This window comes from Triticum dicoccoides, chromosome 6A (assembly GCF_002162155.2).
Source record: "Triticum dicoccoides isolate Atlit2015 ecotype Zavitan chromosome 6A, WEW_v2.0, whole genome shotgun sequence".
Lineage (NCBI taxonomy): Eukaryota > Viridiplantae > Streptophyta > Magnoliopsida > Poales > Poaceae > Triticum > Triticum dicoccoides.
This window is the reverse complement of record NC_041390.1, coordinates 569752955-569766900: the sequence shown is the minus strand read 5'-3', so window position 1 is coordinate 569766900 and position 13946 is coordinate 569752955. Positions and strand designations below refer to the sequence as shown.

The following is a 13946-nucleotide window of genomic DNA, read 5'->3' as shown; positions in this document are numbered from 1 at the left end:
AACAATTTCCCTGGCCCAATACCTCTCGGATGTGCAGGTAACTTATGCCCAACAAATAGTGTGGTTGATCTTGATTCGTGGCGAGTTAGCTGTTTTGGTCATAGCTAAACCGGGTGTGTTCTCGTCTAAATTTGATTGCAATATACAAATATTTTTCAGAGCTAACAGGCTATGTAAAGTTGAAAGTGTGTTATCCTGTAAAATTCATGCTTGGGCTAGCTAAATATTTTGCAGAGGTAACGATGCTACTCTGGTTTGTGCTTCCGTTGAAATATAAACAAGGTGTTTAGATGGTTTGCTTGCAAATATGAACATGGTGTTCAGATGGTTTGCTTGCAAATATGAACAAGGTGTTCAGTTGTAATTCGTTAGATAGAAGAATCCACTTGTGAATTTTCTGCAGAATAAATTGCTTCCACGTTGGACTTTTTCTCTTATTATAAAATAATATCTCTTAGATTCCATGCTTGATTTATAGTGCATTAAAATGTGGCTCTCTTGCAGCTGTCAGAAGTCTACGGACAGTCAAGTAATAGATACGAACCCTTGATTGAAGGAGAACTCTGTGCACTTCTGATAGCATCTGGACCGTAAATCTGTAGCAGGTCCTCAACGTATCATTCCAAGGCATACATGTAGCAGGTCCTGAACATATCATCCAGACCATGTTTCACACGTCGTGTGCTTATGTAATTCGGTTTTTACAATACATCTTTTTTGATCAATAAGCATCTACATTGTTCTTGTAATCTAATTAAAGGCCAACTATTTCTCTGGCATATGGTGAATTGACCATGGAAGGATTTGTCTTGCTAAGCATAACTAATGTCGTTATTTGAGTGTAAAACTCATATGCATGGTGCTACTAAAAATGTTATAATATAATACAGAAAAAACCAAAACTCCGAAGAGAATGGGCGCCTCGCTTCTTCAATCCAAACCTAGACATGATCATCCTGTGTGATGCCACCTGTTCTCAGTCACCGTAAGCTATTAGCAACATTACACAGTACCAGGGCATGTATTTTAAGAAACATCAATTGGTGAGATTTGCCTTGTTACTTCATTGGATCTTCCAAGAAGGCAAGTGTGATCACTTTATTATTGTAATTATTGATCCTACTCAGTACAAAATATTCTAAGTGAACATTAGATGTTTGGTTGCTCAAGTACATGATGCATAAGCAAAAGATGACATGATGGGAACCAATAACCAGCATAGAAATATGAAGATCTCTCACAGGACTGACCCTTCTCTTTGTTGTTGCCTCATGTAACCCGTCCTTAGAGATTTTGCTATACAGGTTGGTCATACTAGGTGATTAACCGAGTCTATTGTTGTAAATAATTAAATATTCATTACCTCCATTACATAATTTTCCTTTGCTTGTATGATCAAACAGCATTTCAGAACCAAGACTTCATGGACTGCTCAGTATAAAATAAATTATGATTTACACATGTAGTTTGCTAGAGCTAGACGGAAGTATATGGATTGATTCACAAAGACTAGCACTGGCATTATAAGGTGAAAGAAACCAAATGTGTTGTCTATATAACAAAATTCAGTTACATGCGTTCGATACTGAAGCTGAGAGAGTGCGTACAATGTTTGTCATAAACACAGTTTTGGTGACATTTCTACAGCCGGAAATTTCAGTCAACATTCAGAAAGAAGATAGAATATTTTTGGGATAACTGAGGATGCAATTCCAGAAATGATACTTCCAAATTTTTTCTTCCAAAATGAGCTTTTCAGTGCATCAAATCCATAGTTCCTCATGAACAACTCCACTATAAATAGAGAGGGAAAAGACTAAAAAAATCAGGATGCACGCATTATCCGTGACCTAAATCAGTTTTAAGAAGAATCATGGCTGCTCGTCCATACGTGGCGCTCCCACCGCGACCTTCTCGCGTGTGACGGGATACTCCAGTCCAGAGGGAGGCGCCTGCACCTCGCCGGAGTGAGCTCTTTGGCCGCCGCCGCGTCTACTTGCGCCTAACAGGATCTTCCATGGCAGTCCACACCCTTGCCGGACTGGGACTACCATAGAGGCGCTTCCTCACGTCGGATCGGCCGGCCGAGCGACGACCCTACAGTAATTATGGCGCAAACTTTTTTAAGACGTAATATTACTTTACATGCAACCAAATCTTACCTCACATCCCTTCCCTCACCGTGGCGCAAGACCAATTGTAAAGACCGTAAGTTTACCTCACTAACCTTCTGTTCTTGCCGTGGATGCAGACTGTTACGCTGGGTACATGGGCAGGCTAGGGTGAGAAATAACTATTCCTCACTCAGGATGACGAATAGCGCAACCATATATATATATATATATATATATATATATATATATATATATATATATATAATCAAAAACACTCTTCAAAAAACATTTGAAAAAAATATTGAACAAGTATTTGAAAAGAATGTTGAACAATTATTTGAAAGTTTATCATATATATAAAAATGTTGAAAAAGTATTTAAAAATTATTGAACGAGTATTTGAAAAATGTTAAAAAAGTATTGGAAAAATGTTGAATAAGTATTTTTTAAAATATGAACAAGTATTTCAAAAAATGTTGATCATGTACATAATTTTTTTGAAAATGTATTTGAAAAATGCTGACCAAGTATGTAAAAAATGTTGAAATAAGTATGAAAATGTTGATCAAGCATTGAAAAAAATGTTGAATGAGCGTTCGGACAATGTTGAATGTATACGCAAAGTGTTGATCACTTATTAAAAAAATGTTTTTGACATATATGAAAATGTGGAGTGAAAACGAAAATAACATAAGGAAAAAAACAAGATGAAAAAAAATGAAAGAACGGAGAAGTAAAAAATTAAAGAATTGATAGAAAAGAAAACAAAAAAACCTGCTCAAATGGCCTCAAATAGGTCGCGTCACCTAGTATTAACAACCAATGGGACGTGACGGATTGGCTAGCAGCGTGCCTCTTCTCTCTGTAGATCAGGGATAGATCCCGGATCTCTGGTACTTGCGTTTCATGATCTCCTTTTATTTTACTTTAATGCGTGAACGAATGGGCCGGGCCAAATACTTAGAACCTTCAGCGACACTTCTCTACCGCCTCGCTTAAAGCGAGAAATAGTCACTGCGGAAAATAAGTCCTAACTCCTCTCTTAGAAAATACAGTATGAATTGGGCCGACGATGAAAAGAAAAGAACTCTCAACTTCTCAAGGCCATGTTTGGTTGGCCCGACAATTCCCGACCCGACTCAGCGGCCAGAACTTTCTTGCTCTCCATCGCCCAACACTAATCTCGATTCTCGCAACGCCGTCATGGAGCCATCGCCGGAGCGTTCGCCGCCGACCACCACCGCCACCGCCGCTGGAGGAGGACACGAGCCCTCCAACTCCTCCTCTGTCTTCCCCCTCTTCCCGCTCTCTGCCCCCACCGAGGTTTCCCAGTGTCTCCCGAACCCTAGCTTCTCCTTCGACGCCTCCTCCCTCAACATCCCACCCACTGCCTCCTCGTCCCTCCCGCCGCTGAGCCCCTCTTCGGACGAGGAGGAGGCGGCCCCGAAGCCCGCTCCCGCGAAGTACAACCTGCTGCCGTCCTCGCCGTCCGACGAGGAGAGGGGGTCGAGGCGGGACGACAGGAAGAGGAGGAAGCGGAGGAGGGAGCAGGAGCGGTATGAGGGGGCCGCCTCTTCGCGGAAGCCGGGGGTTCGTGCCTGGGCTGGGTCGGAGACCAAGCTGGTCAAGGATTACTACGTCGACGCCAAGGGCGACCAGGATAACTTGGCATTTGGATCAATCTACAGGTCAGTGTTTGCTTATGTTTATGCACGGATTGTTGCATAGCGAAGCTGTTGTGTTAAATTCATGCTTACGCCATACTGAAATATGCTGAACAGACTGTTTATGCTTTCACATGTGAAGTTATTGGTGTCAAAGCTACATTTCACCGATTCCATTGTTGCGGTGTTTGTTCTAGTAGGAAACGATTAGAGTGTCTTGTTCATTTATGCAATTGGATGCAGGTGTGGTAGATCACATGCCAAAGGCCTGTGTAAGAGGTTGTGTATAGTTGCTTATGTTTAGCGTCTTATCAAAGTTATTAGCACCAAGTTTGATTTCCTAGATGCATAAACTATATGGTTAAACTCGTGTATTGGTAATTTCCAGAGCGCTAACTACGCAGTCTGGAATTAAGTTGCAAAAAATCGTGAGGTGGAGTTAATGATACCAATGGACATGGACTGATAGTTTAAGCTTTAAACCCAGTGTAGATACTTATAGTTTCACATGTTTAATCCCGTGCTGACTTAGAAGCTGGGTTGGAACAATTTTATTTTTAGAATAATCAGATCAGTTTGTTAAACAGGAAATTCTTATATTCTGTCAGTTTTTTTATAACTAAAGCTCAACTCTCTGTTATTGTCTAGTTAGCCATTTATCTTCTGGGACTTGCTGCAAAGTTACTAATATCAGTCTGTTTCAAAACATTGTAGAATATATCTACGCGGTTACTGTGAAGATTTTTTTTATCAACTGCAACATTATGTAGCTTAGTATTCTGTGGTGTCTTGTGATTGCCAGTTCAGTATTTTACTTGTGTACAATGTCAGAGAACAACATAGGCTTAGGCGGGCCTGTAGCTGCTATCCAAATGGTACACCCGACCCTTTGTTAGACGTTAGTTTAGTACTCCCTCCATCCGGAATTAGTTGACGCTCTAGATACATCCGTTTGAGCGTCAACTAATTCCGAACGGAGGAAGTATTTGTTTTCTGTTCTTTCAACAATTTCTTCTTCAAGTAGATGCGTCCAAACTTGGGCTGCTACATCAAAATTAACGTATAAACAATATATGTGCCAATGGAAGCTTGCACAGGGGAGCAATTCGGCTGATATTGTCAATGGTAACAATGTAAACAATACATGGAATTAGTATATCATCAAGCTGGAAAAGTTAAATGTAGTCACTTTGTTCAGAATATCAATGCTTAATAACATGTTGAAGTTTTCCAGTTTTTACCTGCTGCAGAGACTTCATTCTGTAAGCCGAACTTATTCAGGTAACTGATTTTATTCTAATCAAGTCTAACACCACATGGTAATATGCAGAATGGACATTGCACGTTACAAGCCTCAAAACGCACTGGAGACACGTGGGCTTAATCGACGTTTCTATAATTATGGACATGCTTCATCGCAGATGGATCTAGATTCAGATTTGGATGGACTGGATAACAAAGTAAAAGTGGGAGGGCGTTACTTTTCAGCAAAACATGCCGTTTTAGAAAGAAACAAGGGTTTCAAGCACCTGAAAGTGTTGAAAAGTGATATGATTGCAATTCTCCCTGAAGATTTTATCCCTGTAGAGACATCATCCCTTCCTGTGAAAAGCACAACCGTGCAACAGGAGCTTGAGGAATCTTGGGAAGATGAAATACTTCGGAGGACAAAAGAATTCAATAAGATGACACGAGAATGTCCTCATGATGAAAAAATCTGGTTGGCCTTCGCTCAGTTTCAGGTATCACAGTTTTAGAAGAATATTTCTTTCACCAGGCTATCACATTGTGTAGTGCACAGTTGATTTTTTTTTTACAGCATACAGTTAAGTCACAAACAGAATCTTAAGCTATGAAACTGTTGACTAGAGTTTTACTTCAGCTAACCTTTCCCCCTTCCACCTTATAGTTGTTAAGAAATCTAGTGAAGTGATTTCCTCTGCTTCTGCATTGCAGGACAAAGTTGCCAGTAGTCAGCCACAAAAAGCAGCACGTTTGCAAACAACTGAAAGAAAAATTAGTATATTGGAGAAGGCTGTGGAGCTCAATCCAGATAACGAGGAATTGTTGCTTTGCCTTCTGAAGTCATATGGTGAGAGGGATAGCTCTGAGAGTCTCTTTGGTAAATGGGAGAAAATACTTATGGAACACCCTGACAGTTGTAAGTTGTGGAAACAGTATCTACTTCTGTGCCAAGGGGAATTCTCCAGATTCAAAGTATCTGATACACGGAAGTCTTACTCATATGCAGTACAGGCTCTATCTGCAGCTTGCACAAAGCTATGTAGGCAGGTTTAGTGCCTCATTGAACATATTTCAGCATAACTGTTCTCCCTTCTCTCCCTCTCTTTGCATGAATTTGCTATAGTCATTAAAATGTTTTGTTCTGGAATTTTCCGCAGGATTGTGAAAATGCTGATCTCAAAGCACATCCTTCCTTAGTTCAGGTTGAACTTGGTTTAGTGGATATATTTGTGAATCTTTGCCGGTTTGAATGGCAAACAGGACATCGAGAATTAGCAACTGGGTTATTTCAAGCTCAAATTGAGTTTAGCCTATTCTCGCCTCCCCTTTCCCTGTCCTCAAGCAGTAAGCAAAGACTCTTTGAGCACTTCTGGAATAGTGGTGGTGCCAGAATTGGAGAAGATGGGGCTCTTGGATGGTCTACATGGTTAGGAAAGGATGAGGAGAGTCGACAAAACATGGTTATGCAAGAAAATCCTCAAGAGCCTGAAGGGGGAGGCTGGAGTGGTTGGTTTAATCCCTCTGTAGCAAATGCTGAAACGAATGATGTGTCTAACCAATCAATAGAAGAATTGGCTGCTGATGGAATTGATCCAGAAGACCCTGATACTGAGGACACACCTGCACAAGATGATGTTGAATCTTTACTAAAAAAGCTCGGCATTGATGTAGAGACTGAGTACAGTAGTGAAGTTAAGGATGCAAAAACATGGAATAGATGGTCCACAATGGAGCTGTCGAGGGAGAATGAACAATGGATGCCCCTTCGTGAAAATTCTGGTACTTCCCTTTCCCCCTTTGTTGGTAAGATTGAGAAGTGACTTTGAGATTTGTTTAGGTAACTCAATTCTAACACTGGGATGCAATTTCCAGGAGCAGGACCAAATCATTCTAATGATGCCTCATCTGGAGAAGTCAATGATCAGCTTTCCAGAGTAATCTTGTTTGAGGACGTAACTGAGTTTCTGTTCTCTTTATCGTCAGAAGAGGCTCGTTTTTCCTTGATATGCCAATTTATTGATTTCTATGGTGGCAAAATTTCTAGATGGTAAATTCTTGCACTTCTATCCTGTTAAGCTTTGGTCATCCTCCTCATGTGAACAGAACTAAATACTCCCTCTGATCCAAATTAATTGTCGCAGCTCTAGACTTTACTAGAGCGGCGACAATTAATTTGGACCGGTGGGAGTAGTATATTTTTATTGCCTTGTAACTTGTTTCAATTTTTGTTGCTCAGTGTGCAACTCCTTATAACTAAGCCTGACAAGAAAACTGGATAGTATAATTTGATCAAATCTGTTACCATATAATGGGAATTATGAGATTTATGGCTATACCTGCAGCTACCCAGCTGGGTTTCCTCATTATTTTGGTCATGTAGCACGTTAGTCTTTTAGTTTAATTCATCACGAACATTTCAGCATCCTAGAGTGGATTCTGAGTCGACAGCTGGGGGATTCGAAATTTATCCTGGTTATACAGAGCTTACACCAACTTGTTCGTCCTGAAAACCTACTGAGAAGTTGTGCACTGGGTTGCACGATGGAAAGTTGGTTGCGGTTATCCTAAATTCCAGGACTCATCCTTCAGTTTTAATCAATGTTCTTAAATTCCAGGACATCCAGCAACAGTTCAAGTTGGCTTGATAGAATTATGAGCCTTGAGATGATTTCAAATGATATTTCGGAAGATCTTATCGCCATATCTGACCTTGCAAACAAGACACAAAATTCAAGTCATTGTAGTTTGGAGTCTTTATTAGGAAGTATGCATGATCTTTCTCAAAGACCTGGCCTGGTGAAATTTCTGAAAAATGCAATATTGCTTTCCCTTGATATATTCCCTCGTAATCATATCTTGGAGGAAGCTGTCCTTGTTACCACCCAAATGTATACGGCACAAGAGAACACTTTGTCTACTCCAGCTAATGCATCGCGGGCTTTGGCCAAAAACCTGCTGAAGAAAGACAGACAGGTATGCTTTATCCTCTTTCCCTTTTCTTTGTTTTCACATTAATTTTTCGTGGGCCATAAAAGTTATAAGCAACTAGCTAGTTGTGCAATAAACCACACAGAAGTATGCTCATGTATTTCTAGCCAGTAGCCACCTAGTTCACACGATAGAGTTTTGCCGAGTGATGTCACTCAGCGTAATCTGCATCAGTTAGCAAACTAAACACACCATGCAGTTATGGGACCAAAATTAAGCCAAGGCAATCCGTAAATATAGCAGAAGTCCTCAGTTCAATAGCGGTTACTCATATTTTGCATTAACCAAGTTGATGCTCCATCCATTATCTTGTTTTAAATGGTGTTCTTCTGAGAATTCTCCGTGTCTATGTTTCGTTTTTATGTATGAGTGCATTTTATTTAGCCTAAGTTACTTGTAACAGTTATCAGTCTTAATCATATGTAGCTTGGAGTATTGCGTATTGAAGAAATGTAAACCATGACCTTTCTTGTGGCCAGGATCTTCTGCTTTGTGGTATATATGGCCGAATTGAGGCTAGGCATGGGAACATTGACCAAGCAAGGAAGATATTTGACATGGCACTGTTATCTACAGAAGGAGCTACGCAGGTATTATAGAACCGTAAAATAAATATATTTTATGGAAGCTTGTATATCCATTCATTCCAATCAGTATTAGTCGCTACTGGTATTGGTTGTATAATGCATAATGCTGCTGTTCTAGCATCTTTGGTGTGTGCATAAACATAGATCTGCCTCTCGAATGCATGCTACCATCTCCAGTCTAAATTCTAAAATAGATGCCTTTAGACATTGACATTATCTCCCATGTACAAGTTTGCCCAATATTTTTTCTAATTGTATGTTAGTCAGCAATTATATTAGAAAATAACGATTTGGAAATAAGTTATGACACAATCATCCTTATGCGATCATTTCCATGTGAAAATTTTAAATACTTATTTGTGGCCAAGCTTTTAGAGTTTTATTGCATGCGTTTCGTGATGACTTCTATTCTTTTAACGGATGTAGTAAGAAATAAGAGACCGGCTTTCTGTTTTTAAGGTTCTTCTGGTTGTTGCTGTTGTTGACAGGATCTCGTCAGGAAGGTTCCTATTCTTTATTTTTGGTATGCTGAGATGGAAATATCAATATCTACTTCTAGAAACAATTCTGACTCGGCACATCGTGCAATATACATTCTTTCCTGCTTGGGTAGCAATATCAAGTATTCTTCTTTTGGCGGTCCTATATCACGCCCGCTGGTATTAAGGGCTCGTCAAGGATTTAAAGAGCAGATTAGAAGCCTGCGGTCTGCATTTGCAAGTGGTTGTTTGAAAGAAGAATCAGTTGCTCTGATTTGCTGTGCTTCCTTGTTCGAGAGTATGACTTCTGGTTATTCTTCTGGTCTTGAAGTGATAGAGGAGGCCTGTCCATTTTCAGGTTCTTCATCCTCTCTTTTTTGTTCTGGATCTATATGGATGATATCGTTTCAAACCATTATGTTTTTCTGCTCCTGTGTGAAGTGGCTTTACTTTATCATTCTATCATTTTACAAAATGGCAATTATTCTTGTTATTCTTTTGCTTGCCACCTCTATTTGTCAATGTCAGTTACTGTTGGTCGAAACTGCTGCTGAAGCAACAACTTAATAACTGCCACCTTGGTCCTATGTCATGCATACTAATTTCTATTCCTTCTGCTGATGTATATTGGCTATCCTCCCTTGTTAACTATTGAGTATTCGCAACGAAATATGCACTTAACTTTAGGGTTCTGTTAGTGCAATTTCACTTTTGTTATCAATTGTTATTTACTACTCCCTCCGATCCGTATCTAGACAAATCTAAGACAAGTAATATGGATCGGAGGGAGTACTAAATTATAGTAGATGTATTTGTCTAAGCTATAAGATATTTTATTTATTCATTTATCTTGCATAAACAAATTATACTGTTGTTATACCTGACGTAACAGCCTATTTTTGACTGCTCTCAAGGGTCAAGATGGATGGATCCTTTTGACTGTTCTCAAGGGTCTTTTTCAGTTTTCACTAGAAGTTAAAATCACCTTGTTGTATTTTACTGTTGAACTTACCTTTATGTTTAACCTCTTCATTTGTTGTCCTGCTGTTATTTTGAATCGGATAAAGTCTTAAATATTTTTCTGCATGCTTATAATTATAATTAATTTTTTGTCAAATTTGCATTCAACAAAGCATTCTCTTATTATGTGAACTTGATTTTTTCAGAGAGCCATACCTTGGAATTTGAAGAGTTGTGGATGTATTACATCAAACTGCTTCAGAAGAATCTGAACCAGTTGAGTCTCTCAAGGGTTTGGCCGAGCATATTGAAAGGAGTACAAACATATCCGTACAATCCAAAATCATATGCATCCATGTTAACTCTGAGCTGTCTTTACAGTGTTCCCAACAATCTGCGTCTTACACTTGACAAATGCAGTCAAAGGTAAGGGTGCTTTGTTTCCATGAAAACACTCTGTGTTGTATATCTAGTATAGTGTGATATGAATATAACTTCTAAAGGATATGCCCGTCTAGTTCTCCTTTAATGTGGATCCTCTTGTCATATTTTTTTGTCTGCACTCATATATGGTGTTTAAAGATGGAAATAATATAAACAAGCTTTTATTGTCTTCATGCAATTTTGTTGCGTGCATGTATGACTGTAGATGGCCGTGCTGCTTTCTATTGACTGATTATTTTTTCAACAGGGACCCTTCCATAGTTGCCTTGCTGTTCGCTTTGTCCTTTGAATGGAGTAAAGCAGGATCTTACAATAGAATCCACAGTCTGTTTGAGAGAGCTCTAGCTGATGATAAGTTACAGAAGTCTGTTCTGTTGTGGCGCTGTTATCTAGCTTATGAGGCAGAGATAGCCTGTAATACTTCTGCGGCACGACGTGTGTTCTTCAGAGCTATACATGCTTGCCCATGGTACGCGAGTCACATAAACATGGATATCAGAGCTTAATTCTGTCATTTTACTTATTGCAATCCACTCAATCACTTGTATGTTAATATGTAAGAATAATGAGCATGTATTCTAAATAAAGTGCATCTAAGAGAAGCAGTGTTTCCAAGTTTGGTTGGTGATGTCACAAAATTTTAGTTTATGAAATATTAGCAGCTTCTGCTTTCTTTTCTTTGCTTTCTCATGTGAATACGTAAGTGGTTTTTATTCCATGTGTATTTTCTCATATTTATCTTAGCAGCCACTATTTAAACTGTATATTTTATTATTATTACCTCTTGGGCTTAGAATTTTGGTGGTTTAATTTTGTTGTTATGGATGATTGTGTTTGGCATCTCAGATCTAACACTCTTTCGCAGGTCTAAACGATTATGGCTTGATGGGTTCCAAAAATTGAGCTCAGTTCTGACTATGAAAGAGTTATCAGATCTCCAGGAAGTTATGCATGGCAAGGAATTGTTCATTCGCACTGATATCTATGAGATACTGTTACAAGATGAAGATGACATATGATCAGATGTGTATTCAAAATTCCAAATCTGTCCCTGATTTGAGCTGGTAGTTTCCAAGATCACAGCCGTCAACCAAATTCAGTTCTACAGCCGTCATAATACACATCCAATGAGATCTGGATGCATCTTATAAACGGCTATGTCTTTGGATTGTCAATATTGCTGATTTTAACTGCCCCTTACTTTCTGTTCCTTCCAAGACATTTTTGCCAGGTTTGTTGCCACTTTGTTCTCCCATTTGATCCTTGGTTATTGTAATTACACAATAGCTTCACTAGGCTATTTTAAACCACAGGACATAATCAATCTGAAAATGTCTTATGGCAACTGCTGAAGGCAATTACAAAGCACAGTGAATACAAATTTGGTGTTCAGATTGTTTTGCAAGAATGGAGCAACAAAAATATGCTAGAGATTCATGTTCACAAAGTGCAAAATTACTGCAACCTCAGGCAAGTGAGTCATGTGTTTTGCAGGGGGCATGGTTTCCTGTTTTTTCTTTGCCCAGCTACATTTTACTTTTTTCTCATAGTTTTGGTGGTGAATCAGGTTAAGCGGGCCTCATGAGGTATCCCAGGATCTTGGCTGTCGAAAGAAAATCTTAGTTTGCCGAAGACCTGGTTTCTCTACAAATTTGTAAAATCACTCGCTTGTAACATCACTAGTTTTGCGCTAACCTGAACCGGTCATTGTGTTCTTCGCGCAACTGATGAAATAATAGAATGTCACTCCATATTACAATGATTGAACTGATCCACTTAATTAGACCTTTAGAGACAAAGAAAAAGGAATTAAAAGGAAAAGGAAAAGCCGTGGCTAGACTACGAGTGTGCGCTACCTCGTGAGTCGTGACTGTTAACCGGGCTGTTTCAGTAAGTGAATGTGTGCTGTGACTTCAAAAAAAAGTAGGAATATGTGCTGCGACTTCATGGGGTTGTTGCATGCAATGAGTTGTATGCACCACACCATGTGGTACCGCTGTTTCACCTGTACATATACGGTAGCCAGGTATAGTACTATTTGCTGGTCCCGGTTGGCCCCAATTTGAAGTGATACTGGAAGTTCAGTTCAGTGCGCAGGGTTGTTGGCTTATTACTACTCACCTGTGCCTGCACAGTTCAATCATGCTCGTCAGAGCGTAGGTGTCGACCAAAGGTTGCAGGATTCTACAAACTCAAATTCATGTCAGGTTGGTGCTCGGCAGTCGGCACAAGCTGATGCACTCCCCAGATGCCAAATCGTGAGCTTCTGAGGGTGGAAGCTCCAATCACGTCGACCACCAATGCCGAGAGGTAAGCTCATGGAAAAAAAATGAATAAAAAGGACAAGGAGAAGCCATGGTTAGGCGACGTGTGTGCGTTCCTTCACGACTGTTAATTGGGTTCCTAATTCGGACTAGTAGAATGCCCGTGCGTCGCTACGGGCAAAAGCTGAATACCCATGCGTTGCCACGGAATAATAAAAATATGGACACATTGATCAAATTATTCTTCTAATTTAGAAATATGGGTTAAGCATGGTTACATCAAGTTTTCATTATGCAACGACAAATATAAATTCTCTTCCACTTTTTTTCCTTCTCTGCAATCTTCCTATCTCCTTAAGCAGCCAAATTGCTCGCCACCCGAGAACTTATAACTAGATATATATCATCCATTTATAAATAGTATTAGTAATCTCACTGTAAATACTCTTATATTTCTTTATAGAGGGAGTATCACTCAACTTCATGCATCCATGTGTCACTATTACATGGTACACAAAGATTGACAGTCAGTATTACAAGGTACGCAATGATTGACAGTCACTATTACAAGGTACGCAAAGATTGACAAATTCATAAGCCTCTTATTTCAGCAATAATAGCATAATTGATGCAACCTTCAATAATAAGCTCATTGTATATAGGAAATGTTCCATTTATCTTGAATCAAGATTTTCAATAATAAGTTGGATAAGCTAATGTTTTCAAAGCTGGGGGATTTGTATACAATTAGTATCTTTATTACCAACTCAATCGTCATGGACGTGGTCATGGCAGCAGGCGTCGAGGTCTTCACGGCACCACTGCTCTCCTTTTGTGTCTCCACCAAGTTCAAAGACGGTGCGACAACGACTAACCTATCACCGGTATTTAGGTCTGTCAGCTTCACGCTGGCCACGATGGCCAACTTCGCCCCGGGCTTTGACTTCTTCAGCTGCGTGATGGCGGTTGCCGCGCTCTCCCTCGAAAACAACATGATGGCCACGGTCGCCCCTGTCCTGCCCGCCGGCTTGGTCGCCATCGCAGGCATCACCTTCCCGTCTAGCCCGCGCTCACCAACCGTCTCTCCCACGACCCGCTCCACAACTACTCGGCTCGTGCTTCCATGAAAATGCAATATATTTCATATTCACCAAGAAGCAACAGAAGTTAGATCACTAATTAAATCCTAGTATGATGAACC

At 39.8% G+C, this 13946-nt stretch overlaps 1 protein-coding gene and 1 long non-coding RNA gene across 2 annotated transcripts in view; both read left to right on the top strand.

Annotated features, from left to right (window-relative positions):
• Window positions 1-822, top strand: part of LOC119314252 — a 2480-nt gene extending 1658 nt beyond the window's left edge. Inside the window, exon 2 of the long non-coding RNA XR_005152247.1 lies at window positions 505-822. This is a non-coding gene — a long non-coding RNA (uncharacterized LOC119314252). The remainder of the gene's footprint in view (window positions 1-504) is intronic.
• A 2423-nt stretch (window positions 823-3245) lies between these two features.
• LOC119318022 (nuclear exosome regulator NRDE2-like) lies at window positions 3246-12198 on the top strand. The gene is made up of 13 exons (XM_037592525.1): window positions 3246-3802; window positions 5109-5520; window positions 5735-6070; window positions 6181-6802; window positions 6896-7070; window positions 7639-7996; window positions 8491-8601; window positions 9087-9435; window positions 10244-10463; window positions 10729-10950; window positions 11347-11712; window positions 11795-11955; window positions 12049-12198. Exons 1-11 carry the CDS (start codon window positions 3318-3320, stop codon window positions 11498-11500), a joined length of 3444 nt encoding a protein of 1147 aa, XP_037448422.1. The 5' UTR covers window positions 3246-3317; the 3' UTR covers window positions 11501-11712; window positions 11795-11955; window positions 12049-12198.
• The last annotated feature ends 1748 nt before the right edge of the window (window positions 12199-13946 follow it).